General features: G+C 39.1%; 1 protein-coding gene across 1 annotated transcript in view; it reads left to right on the top strand.

Annotated features, from left to right (window-relative positions):
* The window catches only part of LOC101354319 (amine sulfotransferase-like), a 150,025-nt gene that overhangs the window by 69,286 nt on the left and 59,888 nt on the right, over positions 1-20,851 (top strand). The window contains 2 exon segments of the mRNA XM_004372507.2: positions 5,276-5,434; positions 5,437-5,480. Coding sequence (XP_004372564.2) covers positions 5,276-5,434; positions 5,437-5,480 — 203 coding nt within the window.

Genomic DNA, 20,851 nt, shown 5'->3' with positions numbered 1-20,851 from the left:
CTAGGAGTGGGATTGCTGGATCATATGGTATTTCTATTTCTAGCTTTTTAAGGAAGCATCATATCATATTCCAAAATGATTGTACCATTTTACATTCCCACCATCAGTGCATAAGAGTTCCAATCTCCCCACAGCCTCTCCAATATTTATTTTCTGTTTTTTTAAATGTTTTTAAAAATTCCAAAGGGATGCATCTATAAAAATTCTATCAATAAACTAGTATCCAAAACACTTGCAATTTCTTGTTAATAAGTTCCCTTAAGCATATTATGGTATTGCGCAGGTACACATTACTCAAGAAGAGAATGTAGCAGTAACAACAAACTATAACAAATTTATCTGGTCTTCTCTGTGTCACTTTAAGTCAAATATTTATCCTTCACTTTAAAGTCTGATGACAAGGTGAGCAGGGCAAGAAGATCAGAGGTAATTAAAATATGGAAAATTCATTATCTACTTACAACACCATATTTGTATATAGACTCAAGGGCTATGTTTGTTTAGTTTAGATAAACTCCAGTCCTCATGGCTGCAGACAACAAATGGGAGAAAGACACTAAGAAGTACGTATTCCACAAATATTTATTGAACATTGTGTTAGTTACCTAGTGCTATTGTAACACAAATACCACAATTCTGTGGCTTTAAAGAACAGAATTTTTTTTCTCCCTCACAGTTCTGGAGGCTAAAAATCAAAATCAGGGTCTCAGACATGTTGATTCCTTCCTTTTCAGTAGCCCTGGACATTCCTTGGTTCCATGGTGATCCTCACAGGGCCTCTGTCTTCCTCTTTGTGTGCATGTGCCTCTGTGACTGTGCTATTCTTTATTTGATTCAGAAGTGATCAGGTTTAGGATCCACCCTACACTGATCTGACCTCAACTGATGGACTGCATCACATCATATTGCAGTATGGAAAGTGATTACATTACATTGTTGCTGTTAGTTGCCTTCTAGTCGATTCTGGATCATGGTGACCCCATGTGTTACAGAGTAGAACTGCTTCATAGGGTTTTCTTGACTGTAATCCTAATGGAAGCATATCACTGGGCCTTTTCTTCTACAGTGCTGCTAGGTGGGTTCAAACCACCAATCTTTAGGTTAGCAGTTGAGCTCAAACGATTTGCACCACCTAGGGAACTCTACATTACATTACATCCACAGGTGTAAGGATTAGGATTCCAACACATACTTTGAGGGGACACAATTCAATCCGTAACCAACATCATCTGTGAGTCAAGTATGGTGTTAAAATGGCAAACAAAGTAGAGGCAATCTATGCCTTCCTGTCGTTGTTGTTAAGTGCCGTCAAGTTGGTTCCAGCTCATATTGACCCCTGTGTACAACAAAACAAACACTGCCTGGTCCTAACCCATCCTCATAATTGTTGTTATGCTTGAATCCATTGTTGCAGCCACTGTGTAAATCCATCTTGTTCAGGATCTTTCTCTTTTTCGCTGACCCTCTGCTCTACCAGGCATGATGTCCTTCTCCAGGGACTGGTCCCTCCTGATAACAAGTCCAAAGTACATGAGATGAAGTCTCAACATCCTTGCTTCTAATGAGCATGTTGGCTGTACTTCTTCCAAGATACATTTGTTCATTCTTCTGGCAGTCTATGGTATATTCAATATTCTTCACCAATATGATTATTCAAAGGCATCAATTATTTTTTGGTGTTCCTTATTCGCTGTCCAGCTTTCACATGCATATGAGGCAACTAAAAACACTGTGGCTTGGAAAAAAACAAAACAAAACACCATGACTTGGATCAGGAGCACCTTAGTCCTTAAAATGGTATTTCTGCTTTTTAATGCATTAAAAAGTTCTTTTGCAGCAGATTTGTCCCATGCAATGAGTCGTTTGATTTCTTGACTGCTTCTTCCGTGGACTTTGATTGTGGGTCCAAGTAAAATGAAATCCTTGACAACTTCAATCTTTTCTCCGTTTATCATGATGTTGCTTATTGGTCCAGTTGTGAGGATTTTTGTTTTCTTTATGTTGAGGTGTAATCCATACTGAAGGCTGTAGTCTTTGATCTTCATCAGTAAGTGCTTCAAGTCCTCTTCACTTTCAGCAAGCAAGGTTGTGTCATCTGCATATCACAGGTTGTTAAAGAGTCTTCCTCCAATCCTGAAGCTGCATTATTCTTCATATAGTCCAGTTTCTTGGACTGTTTGCTAAGCATACAGATCAAATAAGTATGGTGAAAGAAAACAACCCTGTCACATACCTTTCTTAACTTTAAACCATGCAGTATCCCCTTGTTCTGTTTGAGTGATTGTCTCTTGGTCTGAGTACAGATTCTTCACGAGCACAATTAAGTGTTCTGGAATCCCCATTCTTTGCAATGTTATCCGTAATTTTTAGGATCCACACCGTTGAATGCCTTTGTATAGTCAATAAAATACAGGTAAACATCTTTCTGGTATTCTTTGCTTTCAACCACGATCCATCTGATCCCTTGTTCTGAGTCCTCTTCTGAATCCGGCTTCAATTTCTGGCAGTTCTCTGTCAATGTACCGCTGCAGCCATTTTTGAATGATCTTCAGCAAAATTTTACTTGTGTGTGATATTACTGATATTGTTTGATAATTTTTGCATTCTGTTGAATCATCTTTCTTTGAAATGGGTACAAATACGGATCTCTTCCAGTTGTTTGGCCAGGTAGCTGTCTTACAAATTTCTTAGCATAGATGAGTGAGCATTTTCAGTGCTGTATCTGCTTGCTGAAATGTCTCAGTTGGTATTTTGTCAATTCCTGGAGTCTTGTTTTTATCCAATGCCTTCAGTGCAGCTTGGACCTCTACCTTCAGTACCATCAGTTCTTGATCATATGCTACCTCCTGAAATGTTTGAATGTCGATCAATTCTTTTTGGTACAGTGACTCTGAGTATTTCTTTAACCTTCTTTTGACGCTTCCTGCATTGTTTAATATTTTCCCCATAGAATCCTTCAATATTGCAACTTGAGGCTTGAATTTTTTCTTCACTTCTTTAAGCTTGAGAAATGTTGAGCGTGTTCCTCCCTTTTGGCTTTTTATCTCCAGGTATTTGCACATTTCATTAGAATACTTTACTTTGTCTTCTCGGGCTGCCCTTTGAAATCTTCTGTTCAGCTCTTTTACTTCATCATTTCTTCCTTTTACTTTAGCTACTCGACATTCAAGAGCAAGTTTCAGAGTCTCTTCTGACATACATTTTGGTCTTTTCTTTCATTCCTGTCTTTTTAATGATCTCTTGCTTTCTTCATGTATGATGTCCTTGGTGTCATTCCACAACTCGTCTGGTCTTTGGTCATTAATGTTCAACTTGTCAAATCTATTCTTGAGATGGTCTCTAAATTCAGGTGGGATATACTCAAGGTCGTTCGTTGGCTCTTGTAAACTTGTTTTAATTTTCTTCAACTTCACCTTAAACTTGCTTAAGAGCAATTGATGGTCTGTTCTGCAGTAGGTCACTGGCCTTGTTCTGACTGATGATATTGAGGTTTTCCATCATCTCTTTCCACAGATGTAGTCAATTTGATTCCTGTGTATTCCGTTTGGCAATGTCCACTTGTAGAGCTGCCATTTATGTTGGTGAGAAAAGTTATTTCCAACGAATAGGTTGTTGGTCTTGAAAAATTCTATTATGTGATCTCTGATGTCATTGCTTTCACCAAGCCCATATTTTCCAAATACTGATCCTTCTTTTTTGTTTCCAACTTTTGCATTCCAATCACCAGTAATTATCAGTGCATCTTGATGGCAGGTTTGATCAATTTTAGACTCAGAAGTTGGTAAAAATCTTCAGTTTCTTCATCTTTGGCCTTAGTGGTTGGTGGGTAAATTTGAATAATAGATTAATTGATCTTCCTTGTAGGTATATGGATATTATCCTATCACTGACAGTATTGTAGTTCAGGATAGAGCTTGAGATGTTTTTTTGAAGATGAACACGACCCCATTACTCTTCAGTTTGTCATTCTCAGCATAAAAGATCATATGATTGTCTGATTCAAAATGGCCAATACCAGTCCATTTCAGCTCACTAATGCCTAGGATATTGATCTTCATGCGTTTCATTTCATTTTCGACAACTTGCAATTTTCCTAGATTCCTACTTCATACATTCCTTGTTCTGATTATCAGTGGATGTTTGCAGCTGTTGCTTCTCATTTTGAGTCATGCACATCAGCAAATGAAAGTTCCAAAAGCCTGACTCCATCCACATCATTAAGGTCGACTTTACTTTGAGAAGGCAGCTCTTCCTCAGTTGTCTTTTGAGTGCCTTCCAACCTGAGGGGCTTATCTTCTGGCACTATATCAGACAATGTTTCCCTGCTATTCATAAGGTTTTCACTGGCCAATTTTTTTTTCAGGAGTAGACTGCTAGGTCTTTTTTCCTAGTCTGTCTTAGTCTGGAAACTCTGCTGATACCTGTCCACCAATGATAACTGTGGTGGTATTTGAAATATTGGTGACAAACTTACAGTATCACAGCAACATGCAAGCCACTACAGTAGGAAAAACAGAGAGACACGTGGTAGATGTCTTCCTAGAACTTGCAAGTAATGAAATAATTCCTCATAATCCTTTATAGTCCAGTAATAAACCTAACTTTATGCTCTGTATTACTCTACAGTTACTCTATACTACTCTATAGCAAGGTGGTATTATTGAAAGGAAAAATAAAGCTACAAATAGTAACTAAGCCCATACAGCCTGTTATACACTTTAGGCACTGGGAACAGCAAGTGCAGATGATTAAAGTCGCAATGTACTTTGTGAGTTCTTAGAATGTACAGAACACTCATGTGACTAAAACAGAGTAGATAAATTGGGGAAGGATATGAGATGCAGTGGATAGTGAGGCAGAGCCATAATTTGAGGACATTGTAGGTCATGTTAATCAGTTTAGATTTCATTCTAATTTTAATTGCAATTAGGATTAGGCAGAAAAATGATATGATAATATTTATGTTTCAAAAAAAAATAATTCCTGCTGTTATATGGAAAACAGACTAGAAGAGGACAAGAAAATATGGGCCAAAGAACAGAGACTATTATTGCAGGAGTCTAAAGGATGATGGTGGTTTGGACTTATGGGTTGGTTTTTGCCTTTTTAGCTAAGTATGAACTAAATGGAACACTGAGACAATAGGAAAACTGTACCTAAATTGGTAAAATGAACAAACAAACAAATCCTAGGTCCCATAATAAATGGGACCTGCATTTTTTTTTATCGCTGATGGAGATATAGAGTTAAAAAACATGACCTTTTTATTTTATAGGCAGTATCTGGACTTTGCATATATTAGCCTTGACTAATTTTGAAGACCATCATAACAAAACTATAAGACTAAGTATGAGTAAAAAATCCCCCTTCATTGAGTGCAATATTCATCATCAAAACTTGGAACAGATACCCTCCGCACGAGTTCTTTGTACTCACGATATTATTTGATCCCAAGGGGACTGAAGAACAAAAAAGCCAAAGTAGAATATAGGAATAATTTATCATACTATCTTTGCTTAGCTTATTAAACATTTTCATGAAAAATTGTTTCTTTAGTAGTACTGTAATACTCTAATACTGTGGAGTGCTATTTAAAACATAATGCAATCATATTTTGTGTTATAAAGTAATATAAAGACATGGGTAAAATCAAATAACTCTGAAAGTACATAATGAAAAGCAATAGCCTCCTCCATCACCTTTCCCAAACCTTATTTCTACAACTCCATGTAATTCGTACTTAAACATTTTCACTGTTTCTTCATCTAGATTTTATGCTAGTTATTTTCATGTCTTTCATATATAGTTCATACTTTCATTATCTCTTGAAAAGTTTATCTTTATTAATTTGAAATATTAGCTATTGATTTCCAGTACTGCTAGGGAGTATTTCACTCACATGCATGACCTCCTCTCCTTCTTTCATCTCCTACTATAATTATATCAATTGATTACTTTTTAAATTACATTTACAATGTACAAGTATAGTCTGTGTGATAGTTATTTTTTTATGTCACCTTGGCTGGAGTATGGTGCCCACTTGTTTGGTCAAACACTAGTCTAGATGCTGTTATGAAGTAGTTACCTTTGATTAAATTTGTTGGCTTTAAGTAAAGTTGATTACCTGTAGGTGGGCCTCATCTAATCATTGAATGCGTTGAGAGCAAAAAGAGAGTTTACCTAGGGCGTATTCTGTCTCCAGACTATCAATAGATATTTTTCCAGAATTCCCTCATAGTTCACTCTTCCCTTCACCTGACCAATGGATATTGGCACCTACATATTTTGGACTTGCCAGCCCCCTATAGTTATGTGAGGCAATTCTTTAAATCTCTCTCTGTGTATATATATATATACATACTTGTTTTCATGTGATTTTTTTTGTTGTTAGAAACTGAATATTTTAGATAATGTATTGTAGCAACTCTGGATACAGCTCCGCCCTCCCACCACCACCATGTTTGTTATTGTTATTTGCTTATTTGTTTAGTAACTGGGTGGATTATTTTAGTGAAGTCTAATTACCTGACAATGTGAATCCTTTGATATTGCTCCTCAAAGGGCGCAGCCATGGGCATGTAAACAATCACCGTCGCACCACAGTGGCTTTGACAGGCCTCTAGTTGACTTTCTCTTTCCCTGATCACACCCAGCTGCTAAGCTGAACTAATTACTCTATTGTTTTCACCTGTCACTTGGAGCACAAATTGTTCCATACTGACCCAATTAAATTCAAGCTCCTTTGCAGAGATGATTACTGAAATTAGTGTTTGAGATTTGTTCTGACCCCAAGAAGGCTCTTCCTTGCTGTCTCTCTCGATGGCTCTCTTTGGTAATAAACTAGCTGGCCTATGATTTGCTTATTTCTCTAATGAATCTACCAGTCGTCTCTTGATTGCTTTTCAGTAAGACCTCCATTGTTTTCAAGAGCGTCTTTAGGTTTGAAACTCCTCACATTCTGTTGAAAATGAAGTCAGTTTCTTTGTAAACAGTTTTGGAGCTCTCTGTTTTATGGCATGTCTCTCCCTCTAGACCAAATCTCAGAGCCACAGCTCTGGAGCTGGGAATAGGACTATTGATTTTTCTCTCTGAGTGACATCCCTGCTTTAGAAGCTGAGTGCTTGCAAGGATGGAGAGGCAGTATCCTCAGGTCTTCTAGGCTTGATTCTCCTGGTGTGGAATCTCTGCCTTCTGAGTTAGGGCAAGGGCAATCAGGGCTCCAGTATTCTCAGTGTGTCACGCCCACGATACAGCCTCTGTTTCACATATAGGAGCTGAATGGAAGCAGTGAGCCCCTGTCTCTCGGCTGTTCTTACCAGGAATTTATCCTTTACAACAGGTAGCTGGAGGCAGGATGAGAAATGTTAAGGTTTGCCCTCCTGATAATATACTCTATCCCTCTGACTGGGAACTGGGGGGAGAAGAGGCTGTATATCTTGGCTGCACCCATATGGAGTCGGGTTTCCATTGCACTGAGCTGGGAGGGGAGAGAGAAGGAGCAGGTCATGATGTAAATGCCACAGACTCACTGTTCTTACGAGTTTTAGTAAATTGTCTTGAATAAATGTTTCCTCATTTGGTATATGCTCTTAGGATCTTTTCCATAGACTTTAAATAGTTCTGTGGGGTTTTTATTTATTTTAAAAATAATTTTTACCAGTTTTACTGGGGAATAGGTCCATGGAGATCTTCATGTAGCCATGCCATATCTTGTGAGGTCTGTATGAATTATTTTTTTAATTTTAAAAATAACTTTAATGAGGGAAAATCATAAATAGAGTTTCAGAACACAAAAATAACTTGTCCATGGTCGTACAGCAAATAAATGAGTGGAATGGGCTTTAAACCCAGATTTCTTTTCTCCTTAGCCAGAGCTTTTTTCATTATGCTTTCTCCATAAATTTTTATTTATTTGTTTATTTATAGAACTAATTTGAAAATATTTACTTTTACTTTAGTCCTGTGTGTATGCAATGCCTTATTTGGGTTCACCTGATTTATGGAAGAGGAGAATAGTAATAGTACTCCTCTAATATGTTTGGTCATCATTTAAAAATGAGTTTTAATTTTAATGTTTATAAATGTATACGGTGGCAGGGGACATGCCCCAACAGAGGCACCATGTGCAATATTGTAAGAGCTCAGTGTGAGGACTTTATTGAGCAGCTTAGAAAATGGTAAGGTTTGAGAAAGTAAGTCCAGTTGGAGACAGTATGGTTAAGGTTCTTCTTGGGTCCAGGCTCATAACAAATCAAAACCTAGATGCGAACTTTGTCCATTCATCAATGATGCTCTGTATATAAGGTAAACATACTCCTTGTTGGAACATAGTGACTGTGGAAGTATTACCCACCAAATAACACTTCAGAGGGCTACCATCATCTCCTAATGCAAAATTAAGCCAACTATTTACACTAGTGCCACAACAGCAGAACATACCTGCATCAGAGAATAAAGTTGGGGATTTTATGACTTGGAGTTATATAGCTGCTTTAGTAGTTTGTGGCTTGTACTGTGTCCAGCTGGAACAAAAGAGGCATGTTTAGCAAGGGAAGAACATGGCTTGTTCTTTTCTATTATACTATAAAAGGAGCCCTGGTGGTGCAGTGGTTAAGCGCTCAGGGTACATGAACAACATGTGATGTAGAAAGCTGCTGTGTTAAGACCAGCAGATAGAAAGACTCTGAAGGTAAGAAGAGGTCAGCTCAGTGGGCTGAACTGCATGCTGTCTTTCTAGCCATGATGGAAAGATTGCACAATGGTGAGAGCCCCTATGTTTGGATTTTTACCGATTCATGGGCAGTGGCCAATGGCCTGGCTATATGGTCAGGCAAATGGGCGATGGAGAATTGAACTATTAAGGGGACACCTGTGTGGGATATGAACCTATGGAAAGCGCTCTAGGAACTTAGAGGGAACATCAGAGTAGGGCATATTGATGCTCATCAGAAAAAAACCCCTTCCTGGATAGGAAGGCAATTGGAATCAGCAAATGGACCTGTTGGTACACTCACTTGATGTGGCCAGCTGGGTCAATGAAATGAGTGGACATGGGGGTGCTGTAGGAGTGCAGAGATGAGTTGAATTAGACACATTCCCCTTGCACCCTCTGAGGCACAAAAATACTAATAAGGACATGTCTGTCTCCAGCAAGGAAGACAGAGGTTGCAGATGGCTATGGGGCAGATTCCCCAGGGGGAAGACCCTGCACATAGCTGGCAAGTTGATTATATTGGACCAATGACGCTAGTGGCACCAGGTGGCTACAAATGGGTCCTCACAGGGATAGATACTTACTCTGGACTGGACTTCGCATATCCCATGGCAGATGCAAATGCCAACAATACCATTAAGGGATTGGAACAAAAGATACTGTACCAATTTGGGCCACTGAGTTACATTTCTTCAGACCAAGGGCACACGTTACAGACCACAGGGTGCAGCAATGGGCCAAGAAACATCATATTAAATGGACATACCATGTTGCATACCACCCCAAAGTAATGGTTTGATAGAGAATTGGAATGGGCAATTAAGACATTTGTTATCTAAAATGGGGGAAGACAAAGGCATGAAGGGCTGGCTCACACACCTTCATGAGTGTGTGCTCACACTCAACATGAGGGGGACAAAGGGAGGATCACCACTGGACAGATTCCTACATTTCTCTGGGGGGGTCTGGGGAAGAGATGTGTGGGAGGATGCTGGCGCCACTGTACAGTTCTTCCCCACATCACCTAAAATTGCTGTTTTCCTGCTGGATGCTGTGATTCCAGGACCAGGGATGCAGCTGTGGGTGCCAGAAGCGGGGGTGATTCTTTTGCAAGAGACTGTAACTATACCCCTCAACATGTATGCCAGAATTCCCAAGGGCCTAATGGGATGGATTTTACCTTCCCCCTACCTGGCAAAATTTGGGTTGGCAGTGAGTACTGCTGTATTGCCCATTGATTGAGATAGCCTACTAGTATTGTACCTATGTAACCCTAAACAACATAAATAAGAATGGACTGAGTGGGAAGCACTTGCTAGACTGATCTTGCTACCAGAAATATGGGCTAGCACAGAAGCTGAACCTGATGTTCCTTCCCAAGGTGGAAAAGTTTGGGTACAAATAAATAACAAATGAAAAGAAGGAGAAGTAATAGCTGAAGGTAAAAGAATGAATAAATGGGAATACTTCAGGATAGATCTTGAAATGTTCTTTTTGACAATGAATGTGACACCATTCCTGTTCAATTTGTCATTCTAGGCATGGTAGACCATATGATTGCCTGATTCAATATGGCCAATATCAATCCATTTCAACTCACCAATGCCTGAGATAGCTATCTTCAAGCATTCCATTTCATTTTTGATGACTTCCAATTTTCCTAGATTCATACTTAGTACATTCCATATTCCGATATAAATGGATGTTCGCAGCTGTTTTTTCTCATTTTGAGTCATTCCACATCAGTAGATGAAGGTCCTGAAACATTTACTCTATCCAAGTCATTAAGGTTAACCCTATTTTGTCGAGGCATCTCTTCCCCATTCTTATTTTGAGTGCCTTCCAACCTGAGGGTCTGATCTTCTGGCACTATATCAGACAATGTTCCATTGCTATTCATGTTTTCACTGACCAATTTTTTTAGAAGTAGACTGTGAGATCCTTCTTCCTAGTCTTTATTCATCTGGAAACTCCACTGAAACCGAGACCATGGTTAACCTGATGGTACTTAAAATACCAGTGGCATAGCTTCCAACATCATAACAACTCACAAGCCACTATAGTACAACAAAATGACAGACAAATACTGATTCAATCTTCTTAAACTTATAGAGACTAGCTTTGTGACCTAACATACAGTTTATCTTAGAGAATGATCTATGTGCACTGGAGAAGAATGTGAATTGTGCTATTGTTAGAATACCGTCTGTTGTGTCTAGTTGGTTTATAGTGTTGTTCAAATCCTCTATTTCCTTATTGATATTATTTCTTGATATTCTATTTGTTATTGAAAGTGGTGTATAACTATTTCTCCAATTCTGTCAATGTTTGCTTTGTACATTTTGGGACTCTGATCTTAGGTGCATATATATTATAATTGTTACATCTTCTTGATGAATTGACCATTTTATCATTATATAATGCCCTTCTTCTCTTATATCAGATTTGGACTTAAAGTTTATTTTGTCTAATATAAATATGACACCCAGCTCTCTTTTGGTTGCTGTTTGACTGGAATATTTTTTTCCATCCTTTCACTTTCAACTTGTCTGTGTCCTTGAGTCTATGATGTGTCACTTGTAGAGAGGATATAGGTAGAAAATTTGTTTTTTAATCCATTCTGCCAGTCTCTGTCTTTTCCTTGGAGAATTTAATCTATTTACATTTAAGGCAATTAATGATAAATAAGGACTTATTTCTGCCACTTTTCTATTTGTTTTTTGTATGTCATATACTTTGTTTGTCCCTCATTTCCTCCAATACTGCCATTATTTGTGTTCAGTTAATTTTTTTGTAGTGAACCATTTTGATTGCCTTCTCCTTCATATAGATATATGTAACTATATGAAGTAATATGTAACTATATGTGTATATATATTTACTTCTTTGATTCATTGGTTGTTTAATCATTTGTTGCTGAATTTTCACATATTTGCATGTATATATAAATGGAAAGGAGAAGGTAATCAAAATGTAATCCTCACGGTAACCACAAAGAAAATAGCTTATATAGACAGGTAGATAGATAAGCTATTTTCTTAACATCTTAAATTTATAGCAACCTAGTTTAAATTGATTCCAACTTATTTCACTAACATTAAAGACTCTATTTCTATACTATTCCTCCCCACTTTATGTTGTTATCATTATGTCCTCAGTAACATAAATTTATACTTATATTTTATGCATTTGTCTTTTTGAACATAACTTCTAGAGATAGAAACCAAAAATACTAGATCTTTATGGTCTATGTGTATCTTCGAGTTATTTTCTAGTGTCCTTTCAGTTCTATCTGAAGAATTCCCTTAAAATTTCTTATAGTGAAGTTCTAGTCATCAGAAAATCTCTCAGATTTTGTTTATCTGGGAATGTCTTAATTTTTCCCTCATTCGTGACAGAAATTTTTGCCAGGCATAGAATTTTTAGTTGACAGTTCTTTTCTTTCAACACTTTAAATATGCCATTCAGCTGCCTTCTGGAGTCCAAGGTTTTTGAAGAGAAATCAGGACTTAATCTAATTGAAGATTCCTTGTATGTGGCATTTCACTTCTCCTTTGCTGTTTTCAGAATTCTCTCTTTATCTTTGGTTTTTGAGAGCTTGATTTTAATATGTCTAAGTGTGGATCTCTTTGGGTTTATCCTACTTGGAGTTCACTGAGCTTCTTGGATTTGTAGATTTGTATCCTTCATTAAATTTTTAAAGTTTACTGCCATTATTTCTTCCATTATTCTTTGTGTCCCTTTCTCTCTCTTTTTCCTTCACATGAGTTAGAATCAACTCAATGGCAAAGAGTTTTGTTTTGGTTTTATAACTTTATTGATATTTTCATTTTGTCCATGTATTTTCTTTAATCATTTGTCTGTGTTTTCCTTTAGTTCTTTGAGCACGTTTAATACAGTCATTTTAAAATTTTCTAATCTCTGCAGTTAGAGCAGTGCTAGCTCATTGGTAGAATTCTCACCTTCTTTGCAGGATACCCAGGACTGATTTGCAGCCAATGCTCCTCATGCATAACTACCACCCATTTTTCAGTGGAGACTTGAATGTTGCTGTGATGCTGAACTGGTTTTAGAAGAATTTCCAGACTAAGACAGACTAGGAAGAAAGGCCTAGCAATCTACTTCCAAAAATCAAACAGTTAAGGCTCTATGGATCATAACAGCCAAATGCCCAATTGATCATAGAGATGGCAAAGGACTGGGCAGTGTTTTGTTCAGTTGTACATGGGGTCACTATGAGTTGGGGGCCAACTTAGGGGCAGCTAACAATAATAACAGCTGTCTTAGTCATCTAGTGCTGCTATAGCAGAAATACCACAAGCGGATGGCATTAACAAAGAGAAGTTTATTCTCTCACAGACCAGTAGGCTAGAAGCCCGAATTCAGGGTGCCGGCTCCAGGGGAAGGCTTTTTCTCTCTGTCAGCTCTGGAGGAAGGCCCTTGTCATCAGTCTTCCCTTGGTCTGGGAGCATCTCAGCACAGGAACCTCAGGTCCAAAGGGCACGCTCTGCTCCTGGCACTGTTTTCTTGGTGGTATGAGATCCCCCTGTCCCTCCGCTCGCTCCTCTCTTTTATATCTCAAAAGAGATTGGCTTAAGACACTATCTAATCTTGTAGATCTCATCAACATAACTGCCACTAATCCATCTCATTTCGTCATAGTGATAGGATTTACAACACATAGGGAAATCATATCAGGTGACAAAATGGTAGACGATCATACAAGACTGAAAATCATGACCTAGCCAAGTTAACAGATATTTTGGGGGGACACAATTCAATTCATGACATTCTACACTTTGGCCCCCCAAAATTCATGTCCTTGACACATGTAAAATATATTCACTCCATCATACTATAGCAAAAGTCTTAAATCAACTCCAAGTCCAAAATCCAAAAATTCCTCTTCATCTGTGAAATCTAGAATACAAGTTATCTGCTTCCAAAGTATAATGGAGCAACAGCCACAAGGTAGATATTTCCATTACAAATGGGAGAAACTGGAGGAAAAGAAGGGATAACAGGCACCAGGCAAGTCAGCAGAACAAACTACTGTAGCCCTCAAGGCTTGAAAATAGTCCTCTGTTCTCTGAGACCATTTGCACAGTAGCCCTGCCTCCAGACTCTAGATATTAGCCACACCCTTCAGATTCTGAGTGGAGGCCCCTCGGCCCTGGGTTCAGCTCGGCCTTCCAGGCCCTTCCAGAAAGCAACTCTGCTCCTTCAGCTTTAGCGCACCATTCTCCTAGTCCATCTGAGTGACTACTCCACCCTTAGAAACACCAGAGGCCATGGCCCCACCCTTTGAAACCCGAGATTGTGCTCAGCTTCCTATGTTCTTTGTCTCTTCAGCTTCTGTTTCCTGGTTCCTCGGGCCTCATGTGCACATCTGCCCTGCTGGGGCAAGTGCTCCAAAGCTCTGCAGCTCAACCGATAAGTGCCTGGAGGTATCCCACTCAGCCAGTAAACTTCAGCTGGAAGGCACTCAGCTCTCTTGCTCCATGAGTTGGCAAGCCTAGCTCCACCCTAAATGCCCAGATGAACCCCATTCTGCCAGGAAGCCTCCTGCGCCAAGGCACTCAGCTCTCTCGCTCCATGGGTTGGCTCTAGTGCTGTCTTGCACTGGTTCTGCTGCTGCTGGTCCTCTGCTGCTACTTCTTACTGTCCGCACCATCTCTGATGTTAACAGTTCTCCTCACTTCCTTCTGAATCTTCTATCCATTCACAGTTTCAAAACCATTTCCACATTTTAGGTATCTGTTAGAGCAGCAACCCACTCCTGGTACCAAATTTTGTCTTAGTCATCTAGTGCTGCTATAACAAGTGGATGGCACTAACAAAGAGAAGTTTGCTCTCTCACAGTCCAGTAGGCTAGAAGTCCAAATTCAGGGCACCGGCTCCAGGGGAAGGCTTTCTCTCTCTCAGTTCTGGAGGAAGGTGCTTGTCATCAGTCTTCCCTTGGTCTGGGAGCATCTCAGCGCAGGAGCCTCAGGTCCAAAGGACACGCTCTGCTCCTGGTGCTGCTTTCTTGGTGGTATGATGTCCGCTTGTCTTTCTGTTCACTTCTCTATTTTGTATCTCAAAAGAGATTGACTTAAGACACTATCTAATCTTGTAGATTTCATCAATATAACTGCCACTAATCCATCTCATTACATCATAGTGATAGGATTTACAACACATAGGGAAATCATATCAGATTACAAAATGGTGGATAATCATACAATACTGGGAATCATGACCTAGCCAAGTGGGCAAATATTTTGGGGGGACACAATTCAATCTATTACAAACAGTGTTCTGTCCATGATCCAGCATTTCATAGAGATGATTTGGCTCCCTTTGTCTTTTTCTTTTGAATCAGCCATCATTTCCAGTTTCTTTGCATGCTTTGCAATTTTTTGTTGTTGTTCAAACTAGGATATTAGAATATTATTGCACTGTGATAACTCTGAGCATGTGTGTGGCATTCTCAATTCTTTCGTATACTCAGTGCTTTCAAAAGCACTAATTTCTACAAGAAACTCTAACTCTGGGTTCTCTTTCAGTTCTTAGAAGTTAATTGTCTGCTTCAGTTGTACCATTTAATCCTAGACAATTAAGGACAGTCACAACCTTCAGTTGCTGCTCACTGCTCCTTCCCCTGCCCTGTGTAAGCTCTGAGTTAAGCCAGACCAAGGCTTCAGTCCTTAAGGCATCACCAAGACATATCAGAACAGACACACTAAAAAGTCTGCCAGCAAAGCCTGCACTGCTCATTCCAGAGGCAGAGATCAGGCCTCCTTGCTGAGAAAGTTGACTGTTAGTATGTCTTTTTTGCAGATATTGCCATGGCTGCTGCCAGGCTGGGATGGGGAAGACCAGAAACAATAGAGAGAAAAAAATTTTTTCCTAGTATTTACAAGTTGCCTTTTTCTTCTTTTAGTATATGGTTAGTTGCTGCAGCCCTCTGCTTGCTTTTCAGAATTCTTACAGAGTTGAGTTTACAAATTTCTAGTTGCTTTTCTTCTTGATTATGTTTGGAGTTTTGGATCATTGACCTGCTCATGATACCATCTTTCTGTCTCAGTCTAATTTTAACACAGCCCAGGCAAGGACAGTCAATTTCACATAGGAACAGAGTCAATATTATTCGACAAATCAATATCATATCCAAAGGGGCTGGGAAGCTGTGACAATTGATAGGAAAGGCTCTGAAATTCAGGTTTTTGGATGAGAGTGACGTTGGTCTGAATTTGAATCTACCAGTTACTACTTATTTGAATGTTGATCTCAGCAATCTTGTTTGTAAAATTAGAAATAACCACAATCTTCTACACTAGTGAAGGTCAAGCACATTCATATCCATAAATTTCATAGCATTATATCTGGAACCTACTCAAGTCTTTATCACTTAGTTGAAGAAAACCAGAGAAATTGTTGTACAACTTTGTGAGGTGGTGGTATGAAATCTTTTGTAGAAAGACTGAGGGGCACCAGGCCTAGAGATCAAAAGTAAATTGTCTCCAGGTACAATGAATTAATTTCAGAGCTAGAACATGAAACCAATTCACCATTATCCTAATTTCCTATAGCTTCTTATTACCCTTCATTTTAAATTTGAGTGAGGAGGAATATTGCATTAAGGTATGATTCCTGTGAGTACTTGTTATGAATTGAGTTATGTCTTCCTAAAATATGTCCTGTAATTTTCAATCCTATACTTGTGGAAGGAGTCCTGGTGGTGCAGTAGTTACAAGCTCAGCTGTTAATCAAAAAGTCAGCAGTTCAAATCCACCAGCTGCTCCTTGGAAACCCTACGGGGCAGTTCTACTCTGTCCTATAGGGTTGCTGTGAGGCAGAATCAACCCGATTGCAACAGGTTTGTTTTTTTGTTTTGGTATACTTGTGGTTGTAATCCCATTTGTAATAGAATTTTATTTGTTATGTTAATGAGATCATATCAGTGTAGTGTGTGTCTTAAGCCAATCACCTCTGAGACATAAAACAAGCAGATTAAGCAGGCAAGCAATCACAAACGGAGGGAAAGATGCACGCCACATGATCACCAAGAAATGTAAGACTAGAAGCTAAAAAGAGACGAGGAAATTCCCCCAGAGCGGACAGAGAGAGATTGCCTTCCCCCAGAGCAGGTGCCCTAAATTTGAACTTCTAGTCTCCTAAACTGAGAAAAAATAAATTTCTGTTTGTTATAGCCACCCACATCTGGCATTTCTGTTACAGCAGCACTAGATAAATAAGACTGAATTTGGTACTAGGGATTGGGTGCTGCTCTAACAAATTCCTAAAATGTGGAAGTGGTTTTGGAATTGAGTGATGAGTGGAGGCTGGAAGAATTTTAAGGTTCCTAATTGTAAAAGCCAAGATTGTCTTGAAGAAACTCTCAGTAGAATTACAAATATCTCAGGGAATTCTGGTCAGGGCTCAGAAGGAAGTGAGGAAAGCCATAGAGAAAGTCTCTATCATCTTAGAGAATACATATGGTACCTTTAACAGAATGTTGATAGACATATGGATTAAATATGCTTCTGGTGAGGCTTTAAAAGGAAATGATGAATATGCAATTGGACAATGAAGGAAGGGTGATGCTTCTTATGCAGTGGCAAAGAACTTGTCTGAGTTATGCTGAAATGTTTGGTGGAAGGCAGAATTTGTGAAGAACTTGGATATTTGGCTGAGGAGATTTCTAATCATGATCTTAAAGAGGCAGTATTGTTTCTCATTGTCATTTATAGTAAATGCAAGAGGAAAGAGAGGAGCTTAAAAATAAACTGTGCAAAAAAGGAAACAGAACCTAATGATCTGAAAAATTTTGTTGTACAATATAAGGGTACATGTCCTAAAACTTTCACCAAGAACGGGGCTACACAATCTTTTGTTGAAGAGGTTAAGCCTGTGACTGGTGGATCTAATCAATTACCACAAGAGAAAACTCATCAGCTTAAACTTAAAAGAACAGAGATAGGACAAAAGGAAGGAAAATTGTCTGCCTCTTGGAATTCTACAGGCAGGAAGCTGACCAAAGCAGTTACATTTGTTGTCCTCCAAGAAAAGAAAAAGACTATCCCTGGAGTAGTAAAGATCAGTAGAACTTTTGGAAGGAGCAAGGGAAGCATGACTGCCTAGATTCCAAAAGGTGTAACCATAGCCTCTTAGGTTTCAAAGAGTCAGATCTCCATCAGCTTGGTTCTGTAGTGTAGGGCTGCTGTTCAAGTGGGGCTGCCACTCAAAGCTGAGGAGGGTGGAGCTGCCATGCCTAAAATGCAGGAGAATGAAGACTTCCAGGCTCTAGGGGGTGGGGTTGCTACTCAGATGGACTAGGAGAATGGGGCTGCCCAAAGCTGAGGGAGCAGAGTTGCCATCCCTGTGGGCCTGGAAGGCAGGGCTGAAGCCCAGGGCCAAGGGTCTTCCACTCAATATCCAGGGAGCATGACCAATGCCCAGAGTCTAGAGTCTGGAGGGCAGGGCCTTTGCCCAGATGGTCTCCAAGAATAAAGGATTTTTTTCAAGCCTTGGGGGCTAATGTAATTTTTTCTGCTGTGTTTGGACTTTTTTGGTGCCCGTTATCTTTTCTTTCCCTCCAATTTCTCCCATTTATAATGGAAATGTCTACTTTGTGCCTGTTTCACCATTGTACTTTGGAAGCAGATAATTTTCTTTTATTCCGGATTTCACAGATTCACAGATGAACAAGAATTTTGCCCCGGGATGGAATATGCCTAAAGTCTCACCCATATTTGATATAGATGATTCAGAAGATGAGATTTTGTATTTGAAGTGGATTTAAGACTTTTGGGATGATGTGATAGGGTGATTTTGCATGTGGGAAGTACATGAATTTTGGGGGCCAAAGGGTGGAATTTTATGGATTGAATTGTGTCCCCCCCAAAATGTTGTTGTTAGGTGCCGTCACATCAGTTCCAATGCATAGTGACCGTATGTACAACAGAATGAAACAGTAACCGGACCTGCAGCATCCTAACAATTGTTGCTGTGCTTGAGCCCATTGTTGCAGCCACCTTGTCAATCCACCTCATTGAGGGTTTTCCTCCTTTTCTCAGACCCTCTACTTTACCAAGCATTATGTCCTTCTCCAGCGACTGGTCCCTCCTAATAACATGTCCAAAGTATATGAGACGAAATGTCGCCATCCTTGCTTCTAAGGAGCCTTCTGGCTGTACTTCTTCCAAGACAGACTTGTTGGTTCTTCTGGCAGTCCAGGGTATATTCAATATTCTTTGCCAACATCATAATACAAAGGCATCAATTCTTCTTCGGTAGTCCTTATTCATTGTCCAGCTTTCGCTTGCATGTGTGGTGATTGAAAACACCATGGCTTGGGTCAGGCGCACCTTAGTCCTTAAAGTGACGTCTTCGTTTTCAACACTTTACAGAGGTCTTTTGCAGCAGATTTGCCCACTGCAATATATCGTTTGATTTCTTGACTGCTGCTTCCATGGGCGTTGATTGTGGATCCAAGTAAAATGAAATCCTTGACAACTTCATTCTTTTCTCCATTTGTCATGATGTTTCTTATTGGTCCATTTGTGAGGATTTTTGTTTTCTTTTATGTTGAAGTGTAATCCATACTGAAAGCTGTAAATCCTAATCCTTATACTTGTGCATGTAATCCCATTTGGAAATAGAGTTGTCTTTGTTATGTTAATGATACATATCATTGTAGGGTGTGCCTTAAGCCAGTCACCTCTGAGATATATAACAAGCAGATTAAGTAAGAAAGCAAGCAAACACCAACAGAGAGGAAGATACACGGCACATGAACACCAAGGAACCTGGGAATAGAAACTGAAAAGAGACAAGAAACTTCTCCTAGACAGGATAGAGAGAAATTGCCTTCCCCTAGAGTTGGTACCCTGAATTCAAAATTCTAGACTAGTAAACTATGAGAAAATAAATTTCTGTTTGTTAAAACTATCTACTTGTATTTCTTTTATAGCAGCACTAGATAACTAAGACAGTACTCATGCATAGAGTCACTTCAAAAAATAGCATATTAATTACTGGTCAGAAAGCAAGTAGTATTTGCTGGTATTTGAAAGAATCTCCACATCATTATCATCTCTCTTCATACCCATATGACACTCTTCAGTTTCTGTCTAGTGGTATTCAACATCAATTATTAAGTCTCAGGATCTTTTTTATATTTGTTATTAGAAATTTGAAGCTGATACCGCATACATTCAGGATTTCCCAGCCCTTAATATCAGTAATCATGATAATAGCTACCATCTTTTGTGCTCTCTTTAGGTTTCTCTTTTTGTTGCCATCATCTTTTTGAATCCATACAAGTATGCTGTGTGGGTAGATGACATTTCCCCATTTTAAACACACTAAAACCGACAGTGATATTAAACATTAGCTCAAGTTCACACAACTAATGTGAAATGCTTACACTTCTTTTTATTTCTGACTTCATGTCTACTATTTCTTTCAGGATCTCAGAAGTTCTATGTTAAAAATGTACAAGTTTCTAGGAAAAGAACTGAGTGACATGGTTATAGATGATATTGTGCAGCAACCTCATTTGAGAATATGAAACACGATGAAAGTCTCATTAGCTAAGATGTGATTAAAAACAAAATTGGAAAAAGAGTAGAATTATCCTTCTTCCATAAAGGTAATGCCAAAGTGTAAAGATTGTATTCACCGGGTCCAGTTGTTATGTACTGCTTTATTTTTACTGTAGACTTCTAGGTTATTATTCATGAATCTATTGCTGTAGATATTTTTATTTACTCAACTCTTGTTATTGCCAACATGCCTCCTGATTTATTCAGCCACTGGTCAGCAAGTTTCAGGGTACTGTATTGTCAGTTAAATGGACTTTAAATCTTGAAATCTTATGTCTTAGTCATCTAGTGTTACTCTAACAGGAATACCGCAAGTGGATGGCTTTAACAAAGAGAAATTTATTCTCTCACAGTCCAGTAGGCTACAAGTCCAAATTCAGGGCATGAGCTCCAAGGGAAGGCTTCAAGTCCAAATTCAGGGCATCAGCTCCAGGGGAAGGTTTTCTCTGTCAGCTCTGGAGGAAGGTCCATGTCATCAATCTTCCCTTGGTCTAGGAGCATCTCAGCACAGGAACCTCAGGTCCAAAGGATGCGCTCTGCTCCTGGC

This window comes from Trichechus manatus, unplaced genomic scaffold (assembly GCF_000243295.1).
Source record: "Trichechus manatus latirostris isolate Lorelei unplaced genomic scaffold, TriManLat1.0 scaffold00017, whole genome shotgun sequence".
NCBI lineage: Eukaryota > Metazoa > Chordata > Mammalia > Sirenia > Trichechidae > Trichechus > Trichechus manatus.
Note: the sequence above shows the minus strand (reverse complement) of the source record. Positions and strands in the feature narration are given on the sequence as shown.